Source organism: Erithacus rubecula (assembly GCF_903797595.1).
Source record: "Erithacus rubecula genome assembly, contig: scaffold_88_arrow_ctg1, whole genome shotgun sequence".
In the NCBI taxonomy this organism is placed as follows: domain Eukaryota; kingdom Metazoa; phylum Chordata; class Aves; order Passeriformes; family Muscicapidae; genus Erithacus; species Erithacus rubecula.
Genome location: NW_027635446.1, coordinates 305692 through 327823, shown reverse-complemented (window position 1 = coordinate 327823; position 22132 = coordinate 305692). Strand labels below are relative to the sequence as shown.

The 22132-nt window shown below is 54.9% G+C and overlaps 2 protein-coding genes across 2 annotated transcripts; both read right to left on the bottom strand.

Annotated features, from left to right (window-relative positions):
- Positions 1-4972: 4972 nt before the first annotated feature.
- LOC306816785 (putative tenascin-XA) lies at positions 4973-10622 on the bottom strand (the record flags this gene model as incomplete). Its single annotated transcript, XM_079333247.1, has 5 exons — positions 4973-5114; positions 5729-5860; positions 6085-6210; positions 8462-8830; positions 10190-10622. The coding sequence occupies 3 exons, from the start codon at positions 10620-10622 to the stop codon at positions 6119-6121; spliced, it is 894 nt and encodes a 297-aa protein (XP_079189373.1). The 3' UTR covers positions 4973-5114; positions 5729-5860; positions 6085-6118.
- Positions 10623-12410: 1788 nt separating this feature from the next.
- On the bottom strand, positions 12411-21948 carry LOC306816772 (uncharacterized protein). The gene is made up of 4 exons (XM_079333204.1): positions 21816-21948; positions 21189-21300; positions 13941-14095; positions 12411-12649 (listed from the first exon to the last, which is right to left on the bottom strand). Exons 3-4 carry the CDS (start codon positions 14077-14079, stop codon positions 12465-12467), a joined length of 324 nt encoding a protein of 107 aa, XP_079189330.1. The 5' UTR covers positions 14080-14095; positions 21189-21300; positions 21816-21948; the 3' UTR covers positions 12411-12464.
- Between the last annotated feature and the right edge of the window lie 184 nt (positions 21949-22132).

Sequence of the window (22132 nt, the reverse complement as noted above, 5' to 3'; positions counted from 1 at the left end):
GTCCTGGTGAGCCCGGCGCCTTCTGGCCAGCCCCGATCTAGGATGCAGCGATTTGGAGAGTCCCCAGAGCTGCAGGTGCCAGTGGGACAGGTGAGGTTTGGGGTGTGCCAGGTGCTGGCAAGATGCCCGGGCTGCCGGGGCTTTGGATGTGCAGTGAGATGTGCAGCCCCTGGGAATTGTCCCTGTGGCTGCCCTGGGCTCCTGTCAGCTCCCCAGGCATTGCTGTGTGGGGAGGGAAAGGAGAGGAACCAGGGCCTCTTGTTCATCTGGGTCCTTTTGTGTCTAAAGTCTGGATTTTGCTTTTGGTGCTGTATTTGTGCAGTTATTTCAACATTTCGTTGTTTTTATTAAAACTATTTTGTGTTTCTTTTTTGTGTCCTGGGAGACTCAATGGTCATTGTGTGGGTAGGAAGGAGAGCTTGGGATGGAGGAAGACTGAAGGGAATGTGCTTGGAAGACTTGTTTTACTTCTCAATATCCTCTGATTTTTTTGGCAATAACTTCAGGTAATTTTCCCAAATGGAGTCTGTTTTCTCAGTGATCAGTGAGAGACTTCTCCCCATTCTTATCTCAATGCATGAGCCTTTCCTTAGATTTCCTCTCCCTGTTCTGCTTTGCAGAGTATCTGTCATCCAGGCAGGGTCAGATCACAGGATTGACTCTGTGGCACTATGTGGCCTTGTGGTTTTCCATCCCTTGTGACAGTTGTGTGCATCTATAGGGAGGCAAAATAGGGGATCCTGAACCTGTAGATCCAAAATACTCCTATTTCCATATGGGTGTGTTCCTGATGTCAGAGGTACCATGTGTTCCTGGGAGCAGTGGATCCTTTCAGAGGTGCTGACATCAGCAGGCAGGACTCCCATGGACTCTTCCCAGCATTGATCCAGCTTCCTGCATGGAGCAGCTTTCCCTGCAAGGGCTGAGGCTCTGGGTGTGGCTGGGGTTGAGGAGCCCAGCCCCGAGCCCTGGCCATGCTGTGCTGGGGAAGCCACAGCTCCAGCATGGAGCCCTCCACCGACAGCTCCCAGAGGCAGATCCCCCCATCTCCAGGTTCCCTCAGCTCCCAGCACAGCCTTTCTGTCCAGAATTCCCCTGGAGCTGACCCCAACCTCAACCCTGATATCTGCATGTGTCACTCTTGACTCTGTGAAATCCCTTGGCTGAACAGGAGCTGCAGTGACCCCTCTTGTTGGGGCAGCAGCACCCGGGATCAGGGAGAACGGGCAGGGGGAGCACAGCGGGGTCCTGGGCCATGGCAGCAGCTGGGGCAGTGGGATCTGCAGTCTCTGCAGGTGCCCTGGGAGCCCTGGGCAATGGTGGCACTGGGACAGCAGGGCTGGCCTTGTGGCAGTGCTGGGGTGGTGGCAGTGCCCGGCTCCAGCCCGTTGCTGACCCTGCAGCCCCAGCCTGCTCCGGGCCCCAGGGGAAGATCCCGTGGCAGAGCCCCGGCACAGCCACGGCCACCGTGTCCTGCTGGATCAGCCCAGTGCTGCTGTGCTGAGCTGGCCCAGCCATGGGCTCCCAGGGGCTCTGTGCCCAGCAGGGCTGTGGCTCCAGGCTGGGCTGGCACTGGGACACAGCTCCTGCAGTGCCCCTGGCCCCAGGGATGGCCCCGTCCTGTCCTGCCCTCACCCCAGCACTGGCCCTGAGCTGGGTTTGACCCTCAGGCTGGGCCCGGTTGGAGCCCAGTTGAGGATCCCTCCTGGAGCAGGAACCCTTCAGGATATGAGGTCCCCACAAGGTCTGGGCACAGCTGCAGCTGTGGCTGCCTGTGAGCTGTGCCAGCAGCTTTTGGTGCAGATGCCATCCCTGCCTGTGGAGCAGCTCTGCTGGGACCCCAGGCCACACATTGCAGAGAGATTTAGCTGCTCATGGAGCCCCAAGTGCTGGAGCCTTTCCTGATGCTCCAAGAGTTGTGGGCACATCTCTTTGTGGTGGGATAAAGGAGCCCAGGAATCCTGAGGTGCTGGAAGGGATCTGTGACCCAGGGACAGGAGGTGTCTGTGCAGGGAGAGAACCCCCAGCCCAGATCAGGGACTGCACCCCCACACTTAGGTGAGGGGTTGAATTCCCACTGCAAGTCAGGAGCTGAGTGACCTTGAGATCCTGAGATGCCCATGACCATGTAATGTGTGATAGTGATGAGGAGATGGCCACGGGGTCATTGTGGCATGAGATGACCACAACATGACCAGGTGATGACCCTGATGTGACAATGCCACAATCACGACCCAAATCTGTCTCTGAGTCTCGGGAGGACAGCCAGGGTGTTCCAGGGAGTTGTTTTGTCTGACTCTGGTTTTGGTTTCATTGGATGATTCATGCCATCTGTGCCCACATGTGCATGTTGTCCAGACTGGGAACATCTCAGCATCTCCAGGGCCAGTGAGGGATGGGGTCCAGCACTCCAAATGCCACTGGGACCAGAACCACAAGGAGCATTTGGAGCCACCCTGGAATGACCTTGCCCTCAGGCTGAGTCCCTGCTGTCTCCTACCATTGTTCACCACAGGACGGGGGAGTAACCATCAGCTTTCATTAGCCACCAATAAAAGTTTCACCTTTGAGCCTCCCCAGGTCCCACCTGGGTCCCCCAGCACCCAGGGGCCCCCAGACTCTGGGATCCCCAGCAGTCAGAGGAGCCCTGCAGCCCCCTCAGCCACGCTGGGGCCGCAGCTTCATCTCGGTGAAGGGGATGGAGACGTTGAAGCCTTTCCAGGGGAACCAGTGGATGCCCTGTGGGGAAGCGGGGGGTCAGAATACTTGTAGGCTTCCAGAGACCCCCCCATATGTCCCCATACACCCCACACAGAGACCCCCACTGACTCTGGATCCCCATAGACACAAGAGACCTTCATAGATTCCCATGGGCACTCCTGGACCCTTACAGATTTCCACAGACAGACCCCCAGAGACCATAGAGATCCCCACAGGCCCTATGGAACACAGATCCTTTTTTCACAGCCCTGTGGAATCCTATAGGCTCCCACAGACCCCTATGGAACCCCCATAGACCCCCACAGATTCCCTCATATACCCCAAACCCCCATAGTCCTACAGCCCACCCAAAAACCCTTTACACCTTCCTATCTACTCCCACAGCCCCCCAAACCTCCTATAACCCCCTTAAAACGCCCAGCAAAGCCCCCCAGACTCCCTCATAGCCCCTCCACCCCCCCCCAGCCCCGGGTGGTACCTGGTGGTCCCGGGGGGTCCCGTAGAGCCCGTTCAGGTTGGTGTAGTGGCAGTTTCGGTACCACCAGGGTCCCCTGTAGGCCACGGCACGGGGTGGGGGGTGGGAGCGCCCTGAGGGATCCCGGGAGTCCCAGTCCCGTGTGGAGAAGGGGCTGCCCGAATGGTAGGAGAGGGCATCCCCTGTGGGGGGCTCTGTCAGGGACTCCCAAACCCAACAGGAGCTTCCAAAACCCACCAGAAACTCCAATCCCCCCAAGGACCTCCCAAATTCCCACAGGGACCCCAAACCCACCACAAACCCCAATACCCCAGGGACCCCAAACCCACCAGAAACCTCCAAAACCCACCAGAAACTCCAATCCCCCCAGGGACACCAAACTCCCCAGAAGCCTACAGAAACCCCAATACCCCAGGGAACCCAAAATCCACCAGAAACTCCAATACCCCCAAGGACCCCCCAAATCCCCCCAGGGACCCCAAACCCACCAGGGATTCCCAAAGCACCTCAAGGACCCCCCAGCCCCAGCCATCCAGTGTGTCCCAAAATCCCCAGGGATTCAAAATCCCACCAGAACCCCCCAGCACCCCAGGGACCCGCCCCTGAACGCTCCCCCTCGGAGCCGATATCGCTCCGGGCGCTGCCGACAGCCAAGTCGCGATATATCGCGATATATCGCCAAGGCGGAGTCGCGGGCGGTGCGCAGGTCGATGCGCAGCTCCGCGGGGGTCGCGGCCGTCAGCTCGTGCAGCGCCTCGTTATCTGCCCCCCAAAAAATCCCTCGGTACCCCCAGAACTCCCCTCGAGTTCCCTCGTTCCCCCGGCTATTGCAATACTCCCCCCGAAATATTGGGGACCCCCAAACTTCTGGGGACCCCCTGGACCCCTCGAGCCCACCCTGAACTCCTGGAGAGCCTCCAAGTCCTTCCCGGACCCCAAAACCGAATCCGAATGTCTGGAGACGCCCCCCGAGTCCCTGCAGACCCTTGGGCGAACCCCCCGGACTCCTTAGTCCGTGCCTCGTTCCCTGCACCCCAAAACCTGTTTCCCAATTGCCTGGATCCCACGAGTCCCCCCTTGGGGAGCCCCCAAATTCTGGGGTCCCACCGGGTACCCCCTGCTGCCGCCTCAGGAGCTGGCTCTCCGCAAATTCTTCGTTTTTTAAAATTTGTGGAGCGCCTCTGTTGGCCACATGTCCCCTCAAGTTTTTATGGGTCCCCCCCAGTCCCGGGGTCCCCCCAGCCCCCCCTCACCGAGCCGGAATTCGCCGCTGACGTTGCCGAAGCCGCGGGCGTACGATTCCCACCCCCGCCAAAAATCGGTGCCTCCATCCTGGCGGCGCTGGAACACCTGGGGGGGGGGGGGAGTCAGGGGCACCCCAAAACCCCCCTGATCCCCTATTTCCCTCCCATAAATCCTACAGAATGCCCCCAACCCCTCCCAGTGCCCCCCCAGCCCCTCCCAGTGCCCCCCAGTTCCCCTTCTAGTGCCTCCCCAATACCCCTTAACCTCACCAATGCCCCCCAACTCTCCCTGCAGGACCCCCAATTGTCCCCAAACCCCCACATTTCCCTCCCATAAACCCTACAGAATGTCCCCAGCCCCTCCCAGTGCCTCCCCCATACCCCTCAACCTCCCCAGTGCCCCCCAGCACCCCCTGCAGGATCCCCAATTGCCCAAAACCCCTCATTTCCCCCCAGAACTCCATATATCCTGCTATAACCCCCCGCGGGAGCTGCCCCCAGCAGTGTCCCAGTGCTCCCAGTCCCGCCAGTCGCCGCCGTCCGTCTCCATGTCACAGCAGACCCGGAGGGGTCGGGCCGGGTCCCCCGGAGGAAGATGATGGTTTCCCGCGGGGGGCCCGGCCCGTTCAGCTGCTCCTCGGCGCAGTCCCGGGGATGCGGGTGCGGGAGGGGGGCTGGGGGGGCCACGGGGGGACCCTCAGACACCCCAGGAGCTTTGGGGTCTCAGGGGTGCCGCCCCCCCCCAGCAAGGACACAAAACACCCACCCAATGACCGCCCCTCCCCCCCAGCACCCAGCCCGCACCCCCAAAATTCACCCCCCAAAGGATGCAACCCTCCCCCAATGCCTCCCATCGAAACTCGGGTGTCTTGGTGCCACCCCCAGGATCTCAGCCCCCCAAAAAAGGACCCAGGGGTACAGGTGTCCCCCCCCCAAATAGAATTCCACCTCTCTGCTCGTGTCTCAGCCCCACAAAACATTCCCTTCCCCATGGAACCCCCCCAGTGCAGCCCCAGGTAACCCAGTGCCTCTCTCAAGGACCCACATCAACCCAGCCCCCCCCAAGGGACCTGGGCACCCCCCAGGCACCCCCCCAAAGGACCCAACCCCCAAAACCCCCAAATAACCCCCCTCCTCCAAAAGAACGCTTGGGTGCCCCCCCACCACAACCCAATCCCTCCCTGGGTCATCTCCCTCCCATGGACCCACCCAGCCCCCCAAAAGCACCCGGGGGGTCCAGGTGCTCCCCCCAACGATCCCTCCACACCCCGCAGCTTCCCCCACTCACGAGTGTCAAAGGTGGCCCCGAGGGGGCACTTTGGGGGTCTCCCCCTTGGCCCCACAGCCTCACCCCATAGTGTCCCGCCAGCTCCAGCCCCCAGAGCTGCTGAGATGTAGCCTCGGGTGGCAGCCACAGGGTCTGGGGGCACGAGGGGTATTGGGGTGTCCCAGGGGGGCAGGGGAGTCCCCAGGGAAGCATTGACATACCCACTGGAGTGCCCCAGAGGTGTTTTGAGGTGCCAAAAGGGGGTGATGGGATACCCTGAGGTGTTATTTGGGTTCCCAGGAGGGTATTGGGTCCCCCAAGGAGATATTGGGGGACACCTTGGGTGTGGTTTTTAGGGTCTTTTAGGGGGTTGTTACCTGCTGGGCCCCCCCGGGGGGGCCATACTGCAGCTCATAGCCATCGGGGGGGGGGGTGTGGGGAGTCCCAATGCAGCCAGGCACTGCGTGGCCACACAGAGCCCACCCAGAGGGTCCCTGGGGCACCTGGGCAAGGACACACTGCTGACACCTAAAAGGGCCCTGCTGACACCCCAAAAATCCCCCGCTGATACCCCAAAAACCACTGTTGTCACCCCGACACCCCAAAACTTCCCATGCACCCCTGGCCCTGCCCTCACACTGTGCCAAATGGATCCCAAATTTTCCACAGACTTCTGAGACCCCCTAGTCACCCTCAGTGCCCAGTTTCCCCCAGTACCTCCCAGTCCCCAGGTCCCCCCCAGTCTTCCCAGTGCCCATTTCCCCCCAGTTCTCTCCAGTCCCCAGTTCAATCCTAGCCCCCAACCCCTCCCCCGACCCAGTTTCCCCTCATTCTCCAATTTCCCCCCATCACCCCTACTCCCAGTTCCCCTCAATCTCCCACAGCCCCTTCAGTCCCAGGTTCCTTCCAGTTCCTCCCAGACCCTGTTTCCCCAGTTCCTCACAATCCCCTCCCAGTTGCCCCCAGGCTCTGAGTCCCCAGATGCCCTCAATTCACCCCAGTCTCTTGTTTCCCCCAGTTCCCCAAACCCCCCAGTTGTCCCAAGTTGTCCCTCCAGTTCTCCCAGTCCCCACTTCTCCTGCCAGTTGCTCCCAGTGCTACATTGCCCCTAATTTCCAGTTCCCCAAAATCCTCTGGCTACTCCTAGCTCCCAGTTTTTCTCCCAAGTACCCTCAGCCCCAGTTGCTCCCAATCCTTCTCTAATCCCACTGTTCTCCCTGGTCCCCACTGAGCTGTCATGATCCCCCCCAACTCCCAAATTGCTCCCAGTCACCCCAGTAACTAATCCCCCATATTCCTCCAGTTCCCCCAAGTCCCCAGTGCCTCCCAGCTCACAGATCTCCACAGCTACCCAGTACCCCCCAAATTCTCCCTGAGGCCCAGTTTCTAATAGTCCTTGCCAGTCCTCAGCTCCACCCCAGCCCAAATTTGCCCCAGTTCCACCCATTCCCCAGTTCCACACAGTTTCATCCAGGCCCCAGATTACCCCAGGTCCCAGTTCCAGCCAGTTCCCCGAGCTTTTCCCAGTTCCTCTCACTCCCCAGTTGATCAGAGTCCCTCCAGGTGTTACCCCCTAATCTCCAATCCCCTCCAATCCCTGGTTGCATCCAGCTCCCCCTTTCCCCTAAACCCCCAGCCCTCAATGCCCCCTGTTCCCCTGAGCTCCCCCTGGGCCCCACTTCCATTCATTCATCCATCCATCCATCCATCCATCCATCCATCATCCATCCATCCATCCATCCATCCATCCACCCATCCATCCACAAGTCATTTTTCTTTCCATGCATCTTTTCCATCAACTGGCTCTTTAACTCTTCCTCCATGGGGTCATCCAATCATCCAGCTACTGACCTGATACATGAAACCTCCAACAAATTGCTTCAACATTTATAGTGCTTCATTTATCTTGATCTATCCATTATCTATCATCAATCTAACATCCATCATCCCTCATCCATCTCTTTAACTTGAAGTCCTTAAATCCATTTCTCCATCTATCCCACTTTCCTCTTTGTTTACTCCCTCCTTCACCCAAGGTAAAACCAGCCAGCAGCTCAGTCATCCATCCATCCATCCATCCATCCATCCATCCATCCATCCATCCATCCATCCATCCATCCACCCATCCATCCATCCATCAATCCATCCATCCATCCATCCATCCATCCATCCATCCATCCACCCATCCATCCATCCATCCATCCATCCATCCATCCATCCATCCATCCATCCATCCATCCATCCATCCACCCACCTATCCATCCATCCATCCATCCACCCAACCATCCATCCATCCATCCATCCTCCATCCATCCATCCATCCATCCATCCATCCATCCATCCATCCATCCATCCATCCATCCATCCATCCATCCATCCACCCATCCATCCACCCACCTATCCATCCATGCATCCACCCACCCAACCATCCACCCATCCATCATCCATCCATCCATCCATCCATCCATCCATCCATCCATCCATCCATCCATCCATCCATCCATCCATCCATCCATCCATCCTCCCTCTTCATTCAACCATCCATACATCCATCCATCAGTCAACTAAACACCCAGTTCAGGAGCCCTTCATCCATCATCCATCAGTTGATCCATCCTCCATCCACTCACTCCTGTACTTCTTTATACTCTCCATTCACCCTCATGGTCCTCCATCACTTAACCTCACCATCTCTCCCTCCATCATCCTCATCCCTTCATTCACTCACCCTCTCCCCTCTGACCTTCCCCTCACCTATAATGATGTCAGTGGAGACATGGTCAGTCCTTTTTCCTCCCCTCAGCCCATAGAGGTGGAAGCGGTACCGGTGGGACGGGGACAAGCCCGGCACTGTCACCGAGCGGGACCCTCCATCCATGGGCAGGGCCTGGGGCTGGCCCTGGGCATCCTGGTACTGTGTGAAGGAGTCAAAGGAGCCCTTGGGGACACTCCACTGCAGCTGCACAGAGCTTGAGGTGACACTGGTGACCCTCAACTTTCCCAGCACCACCTGTCCCTTGTCAGCCTCAATTTGGGGCTGCTCAGTTTGGGCTTGCTCTGGTTTGTGTTCTTCAGGCTGGGGCTCCACTGAGGGTAGGGGTAGCTGCTCTGGCACTGCTGCATCTGTGATGGAGGGATGATGATGATTGGTGTGAGAATCGACATGTTCATTGAATTATCCATCACACCATAACACCATCACACCATCCATCATGCCATCCATCCATCCATCCATCCATCAATCATGCCATCCATCCATCCATCCATCCATCCATCCATCCATCCATCCATCCATCCATCCATCCATCCATACTTTCATCTCCCGGATCATTCATTCCAGTATCCACTAATCACCTTCCCTTGTTCCAACCACATGGCTTTCAATTTGGGTTTTCCTACAACTGATTCTTTAGCTTCTCCCTCAATTTGATTGAATCATTTGATTCAATAATGAAATTTTTGTATGTCAAACCACCACACTCCACCCATCCAGACTTCTTCAACCACTCACCCATTTGCAGTGTGTTTTTTCAGTCACCCTCCACCCAACCCCCATTCATCCCATCATTATCCAGTTCTTCAGGCATCCAATGATCCTCATGTTCATCTCTCCGTCCTCCTAAACATGATTCCACCTAACACTACATGAATGCATCCATTGTCACTCTCTCCATCCATCTCTATGTCAGTCTCTCTACAACCATCTCACCAACCCTTCCCCCTTGAAGATTTCCCATCACCTGTAACAACATCACTGGAGACATGGTCAGTTATTTTGCCTTCACAGAGCCCATACTGGTGGAATTGGTACGGATGGGATGGGGATAGTCCCATCTGTCACTGGGAGAAACTTACCACTGACAGGAAGGGTCTGGGCTGGCCCTGGACATCCTGGTATTGCAGAATAATGGAGCCAAAGAGGCCCTCAGGGACACTCCACTGCAGCTCCACAGAGCTGGGGGTGAACCTGGAGACCCTTAGCCCTCCTAGCACCACCTGTGCAAGAGGGGTCTCAGATGGGAAAGATTCAATTTGGGGATCATCAGGCTGGAGTTACTCTGAGGGTAGGGGCAGCTCCCCTGTCTCTGCTGCAGCTGTGATGCAGAGGGGATGGTGACAGACATGGGAATGCTGGGTCCATCCGAACATCACACACACCAGCAATTCCATCCATTCATCCACCTAGCCATGGATCCACACTTTCAATTCCTAGGCAATTAATTTTGGCAGCCAACATCTGTCCATCCATCAAACATCCACTCATTAATAGATTAAGTCATCCATCCATCCATCCATCCATCCATCCATCCATCCATCCATCCATCCATCCATCCACCCATCCATCCATCCACTACTCCACCTCACCACCAATTCCACCAAACACTCATTCCTCCATCCATGGATCTCTCCATCTCTACACATATCCATTATTCTCCATCCATACATCCACCCACCCTTCCTCTCCCTTACCTTCCCCTTTACCTGTCAAGACCTTGATGGAAACATGGTTAATCCTCTCCCCTCCCCTCAGCCCACAGAGGTGGAAGCGGTACCGGTGGGACGGGGACAAGCCCGGCACTGTCACCGAGCGGGACCCTCCATCCATGGGCAGGGCCTGGGGCTGGCCCTGGGCATCCTGGTACTGCAGTGTGAAGGAGTCAAAGGAGCCCTTGGGGACACTCCACTGCAGCCCCACGGAGCTGGAGCTGATGCTTGAGACCCTCAGCTTCCCCAGTGCTGCCTGCACCAGGAGGGCATCAGACGGAGGGGTCTCAGTTTGGGGTTCCTCATGTTTTTGCTCCTCTGAGGGCAGGGGCAGTTCCTCTGGCTCTTCTGCAGCTGTGAGGGATATGGGATGGTGATGGGTGTGTCCATCTGAACATCCATCCACCCTTTCATCTCCTGGATCATTCATTCCAGGTTCTGTCCACCCATCCATTCAAGAACAGTTCTTTTCATGTATGTTTCCTTATTCTCCTTCCTTTGGATCATCCAATCATCTTGTCCTGGTTTGAAAGGACAGGTGTCTGCCAGTAAGGGCAGAAGTTTCCCTCTGGAATAGAGACTTTGGTTCCACTCCCCTCCCCCAAGTATTAGGATTGTTTGAATCAAGGACTCTGAGGCAGAGATAAGGGGGGTGGGAATAACAGCTCTTTTACTAATATATCTAACTAAACAAACAGAAAACAATAACAGTTAAAATTGCTAACAGAACGAAATAGGTAACTCGGTGTCAGTCCCTTTAGATGCAAGCACGCTGTTTCTGTGCTTAGTCCAGAGCCCGGATCTGCCAAAAAGGCAAGCGGGAACGGAGGCAGGAAGGAGGGGGGAGGGGCAGCAGCGGCCACGCCAGTCTCGGGCGGGAACGGGCTGGAGCGGCGGCTCCTCGCTCACCGTGTGTGTCCGGGGGATCAGCTGTGTCCGCAGAGGCAGGAGGCTGGAACGGGGCAGATGCAGGGCTGGTGATCGCAGAGGGTCTGGCTCTGCTGTGCTCGGCCGCGTGGCTGAACGATCCCAGGCGTCCTCCTCCCGGCTCGCCGGAAACGCGAGTGCCCTCCTGGAAGCCTCAGAGGCCCCACCGGGGCCGTCCCCACCCACCCCTTTTGTCTGGACCCATCAGGGACCCTGGGTGTAACCCGGCCAGCTCCATTGGCATGATAATGGGAAAAATTGTTTCAATTGACACAGTAACAGAAAAGCACTCAACCCCCAACAATCTAAACACTGATTTGATACATGAAACCTCCAACAAATTGCACAAATATTCATCATCCATTCACCACTGATCATCATTATCATCACCATCCATCATCACCCATCACAGTCACCATCCATCCATCCATCTCAGGTATCACAGAAACTTCTGAACTGGATGGGGCTCACAAGGATCATCAAGCCCAACACCTGAGCTTATCCCATCCATGTTTTGCCCACGTCCCTCCATTGCTCTGTCAGCTTCACCCCATCCATGTCCCCCCATTCTGGCACTGGCTCCTGGTTTCCACTCTCCTCTGCCCCCAGAGAGTGTGTTACAAGACATCCCTGCCACCCCATCCTTCTCATTCCCCTCCCCAGGATGTCACTCCCTCTGTCTCCAGTTATCCACCTCCTTCTCATGATGTCTTTCCACTCATCCTCCCCATCTTCCTTATTCCCCTTCCCCCATCCCCTCCATCCCACCCTCCCTGGAATGTCCCTTCCCTTTCCTGTCCCACTCCCCCTCCCACACACATCCCTGCATTCCCCTCACCGTGATGTTCCTTTCTCCCCATTGCCCCTGTTCCACCCTCCCCTTGTGCCCCCCATCCCTGAGGCATTTTTTCCCCAGTGCTCCCACTCCCTCCTGGTTCAGTCCCCCCATCACACCCACTGTGGACCCCTGTACCCTCCCCAGGGCTGGGCGTTGGCGCAGGATGTAGGCCAGGATGGCATGGGCCACCCCTGGCATTGTCTGGTTGTCACAGAGTGGGTAGTTGGTGGCCCTAAGGTGGCTCTCGAGATGCTGGAGCAGGGAGCCACTGTGTGTGGACAGCCTGGCCACCAGGTCCTGCAGGGAGGGGATGCCCGGGGACAGTGGGGACACCGGGGACCATGGCGGTGGAGTGGAGCCTGGAAACACTGGGGACTCTGGGGACACTGGTGACACTGAGAAATCTGGTGACACTGATGACCCTGGGAATTCTGGTGATGCTGGTGACTGGGGATTCTGGTGACACTGATGACCTTGAGGGTGCTGGGGATCCCAGGGACCCTCGAGCTACTGCAGATGCTGGACCCCCAAAGATGTGGGTGACCCTGAGGTCAAGTCTGGTGATATGGGTGACACTGGTGATCCTGGGGACTCTGGGGGCCCTCGGGCTGATGGTGCCACTGCTGGGGACCCCAGAGAGCCCTGAGGTGACCCTGGGGGCCCCTCATAGTGGGGCACAGGCAGGATGAGTGCTGTGGAGCAAAGGGGACTCATGTCACCAATCGTGGCAGAGAGTCCCTGGGGGACATCTCTGTCCCAATCCCTGTCCCATTCCGGTCCCACCCATGTCCATCTTACCCCCCGTATCCATGTCCATGCCACCCCTATCCCTGTTCCCCTGGCATCTCTGCTTTCATCCTTGTCCCCATCCCCCAGGCCATGTCATTGCTGTCCCCAACCCCATCCTTGTGCCATCCCATCTCTGTTCAATGCCACACTGTTCCCATGCTGTCACCATCCCTGTGCCATTTCTCACCACTCATCTGGGCTGTCCCCTGAACTGTGACACTGCTCTATCACTGTCCCTTTGCCTCTCATCCCTGTCCCAATGCCCATGCCATCCCCAACCCCACTCTTGTCCCCTTGCTATCCCTGCCCCCCATGGTGACCCCATGTCATCACTGTCCCCATGTTGCCCGATGCCCCAAACAGAACACAAACTAACAGAGTTAGTTTATGCGGTGCTTTATTCAGGGCCCGGGGAACCTGCGGACTAGCGTCCAAAGTCAGGATCCCACAGTTCCCTTTTTCCATCAGGTTTTTATACCTTTTTACAAAGTGGTCTACATGCAGAAATACACATTCTTCAAAACAATACAGATACATAAATCTTGCAGGTATCATTCCTAAAAGTTATAAATTCTGCATGCTTGTCTACTTAGAACTATAGGCTACCCCCCTTAATCCCCCTTGTATGTTTGCCCATCACCAGAACCCTTTATTTATTATTATTATTCTTTAGCCTTATCTTGAAAGTTTCTAGATGTCCTGTATGCTCTACTAAATCGTTTGATTATTGTTTTCACAGTTCTAAATGTTCTATATGCTCTACTAATTCTTTTCACTATTGTTTCACAAGGTAGGTTCTCAGGGCCTGTCTGAAAACTGCAGTTTTCTAAGCCTTAGCATGACTACTACTATATCTACATTAGTCCTTTTTCTCATTATTTCGGTATCACCCATCCTGGTGCCATCCCTGTTCCCACTGCCATCTGTGTGCCACCCTGTCCCTGTCCCTATGCCACCTGCTGTCCCCACTCCTGTCCTGCCATCCCCACTCCCATTCCTGTCCCTGTTGTGTCCCTAACTCCATCTCAGTGCTGCCTGCCTTGTCCCCAGGTGTCCCCACCTGTGCAGAGGTGCAGGAGCTCAGGTCCTCTCCATCCTCATCTCCAAGCCATTCCCACCCTGTCCCTGTTGCCCCACCCCCTCCCTGTTCCAAGGTGTTCCCAAGTGTCCCAGTGGTGTCCCCAAGTGTCCCACCTGTGTGCAGATGCAGGACCCCGGGTGCTCCCAGGTGTGGCCCCCTCCTGGCTTGGACCAGCAGCTCGAAGGGGCGGCCTGGGGACAGCCCTGCCACTGAGAAGGCGACAGCAGAGCTGGGCAGTTCGTGTGTTGTCATGGCCACAGGGTCATCCTGGGGATGGGGACAGTGTGAGGGGATGGGGGGGAAACCATGGGGACATCAGGGGGACACACTGGGGACACACTGGGGACACCTTAGGAACATGTTGGGAACTCAGGGACACATTGGAAACATGTTGGGGACACAATGAGGACACAGTGTGATGTCTCATTAGGGACGTGTTGGGGACACCAGGGGAACACATTGGGAGCATGGTGGAGACACCGTAGGGACACTGGGGACACACTGGACACAGGCTGAGGACACCACAGGACAAACTGGGATCACACTGGGGACGTGCTGGGGGGATGCACTGGGCACATGTTTGGAACAACTGAGAGGAGCTTATGGGGGACATGTTTGGGACACTGTCCAAGTTTGGGACAAATTTTAGGAAAAAGACCTCCAAAGGGTCCCCTCCCCCCCTTACAATTCCTTCCTTCACCAAGCTCGGAAAGAATTTTCTTCAGGGGAAAGTGGAAAAAACTTTTTTATTAACAAAATACAAAAGAAACACTTCCCAGCACAGACCCAGATTGAGATGAACTCGGCAGATCTTCGCCGGGAAGGGCAGCAGAGCTTCTTTGGCAGACTTCCAGAGGTGGTCTCCGAAGTTCAGATCCGTTTCCTCTGGAGCCGGTGCAAATCTTAGGGATGGGGGGGGGGAAAGGGAGAGGGGCAGTTTAGGCAGCCGGGGGGGGGAAAAGCAGCTGAAGCAGTGGAGGGGAGGGGGGCAGGGGGGGCGCAGCAGAAGCAGCAGCCAAAGCAGCAGCAGTGAGCAGCAAAAGCAGCGGCAAAAAGCCCCAAAAGCTGAAAAAACACCCGGCTAGATAAAACAGCCCGGGGGAGGGGCCGGCAGCTCCATGGTGGGGGGGTAGGGAGAGGAGCTAGTCAAAACATAACCCATAACATTCCACCCCTTATCCCATATCGTGATCATTGACACACGATTGGGATACACACTTACTAGGCACAAACTTTCTCTGACTTGCTCAAAACCTTCAACACTTACACATCTCCTCCTTCTCACTTGCTCAGGCCTTTGTCACTTACACATTTCCTTCTATTCATAAAATCTGGCATACAATGGTAGTGGCACTCAACAATAATATTTGTGTACAACTTTATCCTATAATCAGATCTCCCTGAGGTACACAGCAGCTTGTTCCATCCTTCTGCACAATCCACCAAGTACATCCTGGTCCTTGAGCAAAGGCAATCCCACGAATGGGTTTGCCTGGACTCGAGGCAGGATGAATCCATACTGTCTTTCCTAGCAACCCTCTAACATGGGCCACTGGGACTTTGTCTCCGTCTACTACATTAAGGCCTTCAGACTGGGCGGGACCTGCTCGGTTGGTGGAACCTCGAGTGTTAACTAACCAAGTGGCTTTTGCCAGGTGCTGCTCCCAGTTTTTTAGAGATCCCCCACCCAATGCCTTTAATGTAGTCTTCAACTATCCATTGTACCTCTCCACTTTACCTGCAGCTGGTGCATGGTAAGGGATATGGTACACCCACTCAATACCATGTTCCTTAGCCCAGGTGTTGACAAGCTTATTTTTGAAATGAGTCCCATTGTCTGACTCAATTCTCTCAGGGGTACCATGCCTCCAAAGGACCTGCTTTTCCAGGCCCAGGATGGTGTTGCGAGCAGTGGCATGGGACACAGGGTAGGTCTCCAACCATCCAGTGGTGGCTTCTACCATGGTCAGCACATAATGTTTTCCCTGGTGGGTCTGAGGCAGTGTGATGTAATCAATCTGCCAGGCCTCCCCATACTTGTATTTGGACCACCGTCCACCATACCAGAGGGGTTTTACCCGCTTGGCCTGCTTGATGGCAGCGCAAGTGTCACAGTCATGAATGACTTGGGTAATGCTGTCCATGGTAAGATCCACCCCTCGGTCTCGTGCCCACTTATAGGTGGCATCCCTACCCTGATGGCCTGAGGCATCATGGGCCCATCGAGCCAGGAACAACTCTCCCTTATGTTCCCAATCTAAGTCTATCTTTGAGACCTCTATCTGTGCAGCCTGATCTACCTGCTCGTTGTGCCTGTGTTCTTCATTAGCCTGACTCTTGGGAACATGGGCATCCACATGACGGACTTTCACGGGGAGCTTCTCTACCCGAGTGGCAATGTCTTTCCACTCATCAGCAGCCCAGATTGGTTTTCCTCTACGTTGCCAGTCAGCCTTTTTCCACCTTTTCAGCCAACCCCACAGAGCATTGGCTACCATCCACGAATCAGTGTAAAGGTAGAGCTTTGGCCATTTCTCTCTCTCAGCAATGTCCAAGGCCAGCTGAACAGCTTTGAGTTCAGCAAGTTGACTCGATCCACCTTCTCCTTCGGTAGCTTGTGCAACCTGTCGTGTGGGGCTCCATACAGCAGCTTTCCACTTCGGGTTCATCCCCACAATGCGGCAGGAACCGTCGGTGAAAAGGGCGTAGAGTGTTTCATCTGCTGGCAGCTGGTTGTACGGTGGAGCTTCTTCAGCCCGGGTCACTTGCTTCTGCTCCTCCTCATCAGCGAGACCAAAATCTTCACCTTCTGGCCAGTTCGTGATTATCTCCAAAATCCCAGGGCGACTCGGGTTACCAATGCGGGCGCGCTGCGTGATGAGGGCAATCCACTTGCTCCATGTGGCATCGGTGGCGTGGTGAGTAGAGGGAACCTTTCCTTTGAACGTCCACCCCAGCACTGGCAGTCGAGGTGCCAGGAGAAGTTGTGCTTCTGTGCCGATCACCTCTGAAGCAGCTTGAACTCCTTCATAGGCAGCCAAGATTTCCTTCTCTGTGGGAGTGTAGTTGGCTTCAGACCCTCTGTAGCTTCTGCTCCAGAATCCCAGGGGTCGGCCTCGGGTCTCGTCTGGCACCTTCTGCCACAGGCTCCAAGACAAACCATGAGTCCCAGCTGCTGAGTAAAGTATGTTCTTCACATCTGGTCCCCTCCTAACTGGGCCAAGGGCTACTGCATGGGCAATCTCCTGTTTAATCTGAGCAAAGGCTTGCTGCTGTTCAGGGCCCCAGTGGAAATCATTCTTCTTGCGGGTAATAAGGTAAAGAGGGCTCACAATCTGGCTGTACTCAGGAATGTGCATTCTCCAAAAACCAATGGCACCTAGAAAAGCTTGTGTCTCCTTCTTGTTAGTAGGTGGGGACATAGCTGTAATCTTGTTAATAACATCAGTAGGAATCTGACGCCATCCATCTTGCCACTTCACTCCCAGGAACTGAATCTCCCAAGCAGGTCCTTTAACTTTACTCTTCTTGATGACGAAGCCTGCTTCCAGGAGAATTTGAATAATTTTTTCTCCTTTCTCAAACACTTCCGCTGCTGTGTTTCCCCATACGATGATATCATCAGTATATTGTAGATGTTCCGGAGGTTCACCCTTTTCCAGTGCAGTCTGGATCAGTCCATGACAGATGGTAGGACTGTGCTTCCACCCCTGGGGTAGTCGGTTCCAGGTGTACTGCACACCCCTCCAGGTGAAAGCAAACTGAGGCCTGCACTCTGATGCCAAAGGAATGGAGAAAAATGCATTTGCTATGTCAATGGTGGCATACCACCTTGCTGCCTTGGACTCCAGCTCATACTGGAGTTCCAGCATGTCCGGCACGGCAGCGCTCAGCGGTGGAGTCACTTCATTCAATGCCCGATAGTCCACAGTCAGTCTCCATTCCCCATCAGATTTATGCACAGGCCAAATGGGGCTGTTGAAGGGTGAGTGGGTTTTACTAACCACCCCTTGGCTCTCCAGCTCTTGGATCATCTTATGAATAGGAATCACAGCATCTCGCGTTGTTCTGTACTGCCGGCGGTGCACTATTGAAGTGGCAATTGGTACTCATTGTTCTTCTCCCTGCAGAAGTCCTACTGTAATTGGATTTTCAGATAGTCCAGGCAAGGTGTTCAATTGTCGAATATGCTCTGCCATCACAGTTGCAATTCCAAATGCCCATCTTAGTCCTTTTGGGTCCTTAAAATACCCACTCCGAAGGTAATCTATGCCCAAAATACATGGGGCCTCTGGACCAGTCACAATAAGATGTTTCTTCCAATCCTTTCTAGTTAAACTTACTTCCGCTTCCACCAGGGTGAAGTCCTGCGATCCACCTGTCACACCAGCAATTGAAACAGATTCTGCTCCCATGTGTCTTGATGGAAGTATCGTACACTGTGCACCTGTATCCACTAAAGCTTTATATTTCCGTGGTTTCGAAGTGCCAGGCCATCGAATCCACACAGTCCAAAAAACACGATTTTCCCTTGCCTCACCCTGGCTAGAGGCAGGGCCCCTCTAAGCCTGTTTCTCCTTCTTTTCTGGGGCATACATCTTAGAAGCTCCCTCAAGAGGATCAGACATGTCATTATCAGTATCACGTTCAGCACTTTGGCTGCGAGAGACAGGATCGGCTTTCCTTCTGGTGGAACTTCCTCTTTCAATCTTTCCTTCCTTCAAATCCCGCACTCGTTTTGCCAGAGCAGCCGTAGGCTTCCCATCCCATCTTCTCATGTTCTCTCCAGAATCTCACAAGAAAAACCACAATTCAGCTCGGGGAGTGTACCTCCTCTCCCAACTGGGGGAACGTCTGCGTTGGGTACCAGGGTTTCTAATCTGTACAGCTGAAATTTGGAGGAGGTCCTCCTTAATCTCCTCCCTGAGTCTTCATGATTTTTCTCTATTTTATCTTCTAAGTTTTGCAAGCGTGTTTCCACAGCTGCAATTCTAGCATGAGTTGGGCCGTGTACTGCATCCACATATGCACGAAGCTTCTTTGCCATATCGAGTACTATCTCATACACCTCATCTCTCTTCATTATCGCTAGGGCAGACACATATTCAGGTGGCCCAAGCCGCACAAGTTTTCTCCACATCACCGGTGTGCATGGTACCAGGTCTGGATTTCTAGTTGTTACGTCATCCGAAAAAATAATTTCTGCTACTGCCATTTCCCTGAGGCGTTGAACCCCCTGCTCTATGGTTTTCCATCAGGTCTGCTGCACATATAAGTCATCTGCACACAGATACTTTTGTGCCACGCTATCCAGGACCCGTGCCCAGAGGCTTTGAGGGTTAGCTCCCCTTATCACACCTTGGTCGATAACAGGATCATGAGACAGAGACCCCAAATGTCTCGCCTCAGAGCCATCCAAAACCGTGGCCTCCCCTGCTGCATCCCAGAGACGAACCAGCCAGCTAATAATAGATTCATCAGGTCTCCGGGTGTAATCTTTTCTTAAACCACGAAGATTCTTCAGGGAAAGTGATTCATTATTAGTCTCTGCTCTTCCATTAGTTGTTTTAACTTCTGATTTTACATCAGGAGGTGTTGAAGGTCCCTCTCCAGCATCATCATCATCATCATCATCTTCCACTAGCCTATCAGTCTTCTTGGTGCGTTTCCCACTTCTCGTACTAGTAGCCACAGCCATTGGTTGGGGCTTTTTCTCCAGTTTAGCTGCTGGGTTTTGGCCTAGGGGGTTGGCTGCAACTTGAGTCACTGGGATAGGGGATAATTTATCTCCCTGTTCCCTCTCCTCTGTCTCCTGCTCTATCGTGCCTAGCAGGGTACGATATGCATGTGCCAGGGCCCAGCTCACTGCAATAATCCTTTTCTCTTTAGAACCATCCTGACACTTCCCCTTTAAGTACTTTGCAACCTCAATCGGATTTTGAATCTGTTCTGATGGGAATTCCCAAATTATGGGGTCAGAAAACTCCTTTAAAATCTGGCCCATTTTCTCCCATTTGCCATTCCACTCAAGATTACTCCTGCCCAGCTTGACTCCCAAATCAGGAGTCCTCCCAGCCCCTTTAGAAATCTCGGCCTTAATTTTGTATAAACTGCAAATGGTGCAACAAAGACTTAACAAATTAACTGCCAAAAAGATAATGTCCTTAATATTCAGGGAGGTCTGAATATTTTCTAATACAGATGTAACTAATTCAGAGGAGAGGAAAGGAAATAAAGGCAGAAAATCCTCTTTTCCTGCTTCCCCTCTAAGAAATAACACAAGCCATGATTTATATATTCCTGAAGCCGATTCTAACATTCTTATAAATCTCTTATATGCCATTATCACCAAGCCTAGCCCGATGAGTATTTTGGTTAATACCCCTTTAATACAAAAACTTCGTATTAAAGAGAGCACCAGAGCTATCTCTGGATAAGTAAACAAGCCCAACGACCACAACGGTATTAACACTTCAAAGAAACTTAATAACCACCCATACAGGCAGGCTCCCACAACAAAAGACATTCTGGATTCAATAGACGTACCAATACCAACAGTTGAAAACAAAATATTATTAGAATAAAGTTTTTTCCACTTTTCTGGTTTCCCCGTACGGGCCACCAAAATAATTTGTCCAAGTTTGGGACAAATTTTAGGAAAAAGACCTCCAAAGGGTCCCCTCCCCCCCTTACAATTCCTTCCTTCACCAAGCTCGGAAAGAATTTTCTTCAGGGGAAAGTGGAAAAAACTTTTTTATTAACAAAATACAAAAGAAACACTTCCCAGCACAGACCCAGATTGAGATGAACTCGGCAGATCTTCGCCGGGAAGGGCAGCAGAGCTTCTTTGGCAGACTTCCAGAGGTGGTCTCCGAAGTTCAGATCCGTTTCCTCTGGAGCCGGTGCAAATCTTAGGGATGGGGGGGGGGAAAGGGAGAGGGGCAGTTTAGGCAGCCGGGGGGGGAAAAGCAGCTGAAGCAGTGGGGGGGAGGGGGGGGAGGGGGGGCGCAGCAGAAGCAGCAGCCAAAGCAGCAGCAGTGAGCAGCAAAAGCAGCGGCAAAAAGCCCCAAAAGCTGAAAAAAACACCCGGCTAGATAAAACAGCCCGGGGGAGGGGCCGGCAGCTCCATGGTGGGGGGATAGGGAGAGGAGCTAGTCAAAACATAACCCATAACAGACACATAGGGGATTCCACTGAGAACAGCATGGGGACACATGGCAATGATTTGGGGACATATTGGGGTCATCCCTTTGTGACCATACGGGTCACACTGGAGACTTGCCCCTTCCATGTCCCTGTTGCCCTCTGTCCCTGCCCCATCCTCACGCCCCCACCCCCATGTCCCCTGTGTCCCCACTCACAGGGGGACAAGTGTCACCCGGTAGCCATCAGGAGGAGTGAGGGGCTGGGGCCAGGTGATGCGCAGGGATGTTGGGGTGCGGGAGGCCAGCCGTGGTGTCACCCAGGGCACCTCTGAGGGGACAGCGCAGGGACACACCATGGGAACATTAGGGGACACCCATGGGATGGGGGACACCACAGTGACACCCTGGGATGGGGCATTTAGGGGGTGGGGCCACCCTGGGAACACCCTAGGACGTGCCAGGGACACACTGGGGACACAATGGGACGGGGGCACTGGAGGCACCGGAGGGCACTGGGAGTGGCACATAGGGACACTTGGGGACACACTGAGGTGGCACGACAGCCCCTCATGGATGGGGAGAGAAGTGGGGGTGTACTGGGAGCACTGGGATGGGAGCACTGGAGGAACTCTGAAGGGCACTGGGAACAGCTGAGTACGCACTGGTGTCACAGTAGGGTCCCCCCAGGATGGGAGCGGAGGAGGGGGCATTGGTGTCACTGGGGGCCACCGGGAGCACTGGGGAGCCCCCGATGTCACCGCAGTGTTCCCTCCCATCCCGGGGTAAACACTGAGCTGGGGGCGATGGGAGGTGCTGGGAGCACTGGGGGGTGTTTGGACGCACCGATGTCGCAGCGGGTCCCGCCCCAGCCCGGAGCACAGGCGGGGGTGGCACAGTCGGGACCGCTGGAGCCCGGGAAGCAGCGGCAGCGCCCGCGCTCGCACCGGCCCTGGTCACTGCAGACGCGGGGACACGGGGGGGGGCGGGGCAAGCAGAGACCCCGCCGGCAGGGGGCGCACAGAGCTGCACCGACCGGCTTGGGGGACACGGGACACGGGCGTGACCCCCAGTGACCCCCCCCAAGACTCCTCCAGTGATCCCCCCAATGACCAGCCCAGCGAACCCCAATGACCACCCCAGTGACCCCCCAATGACCCCCC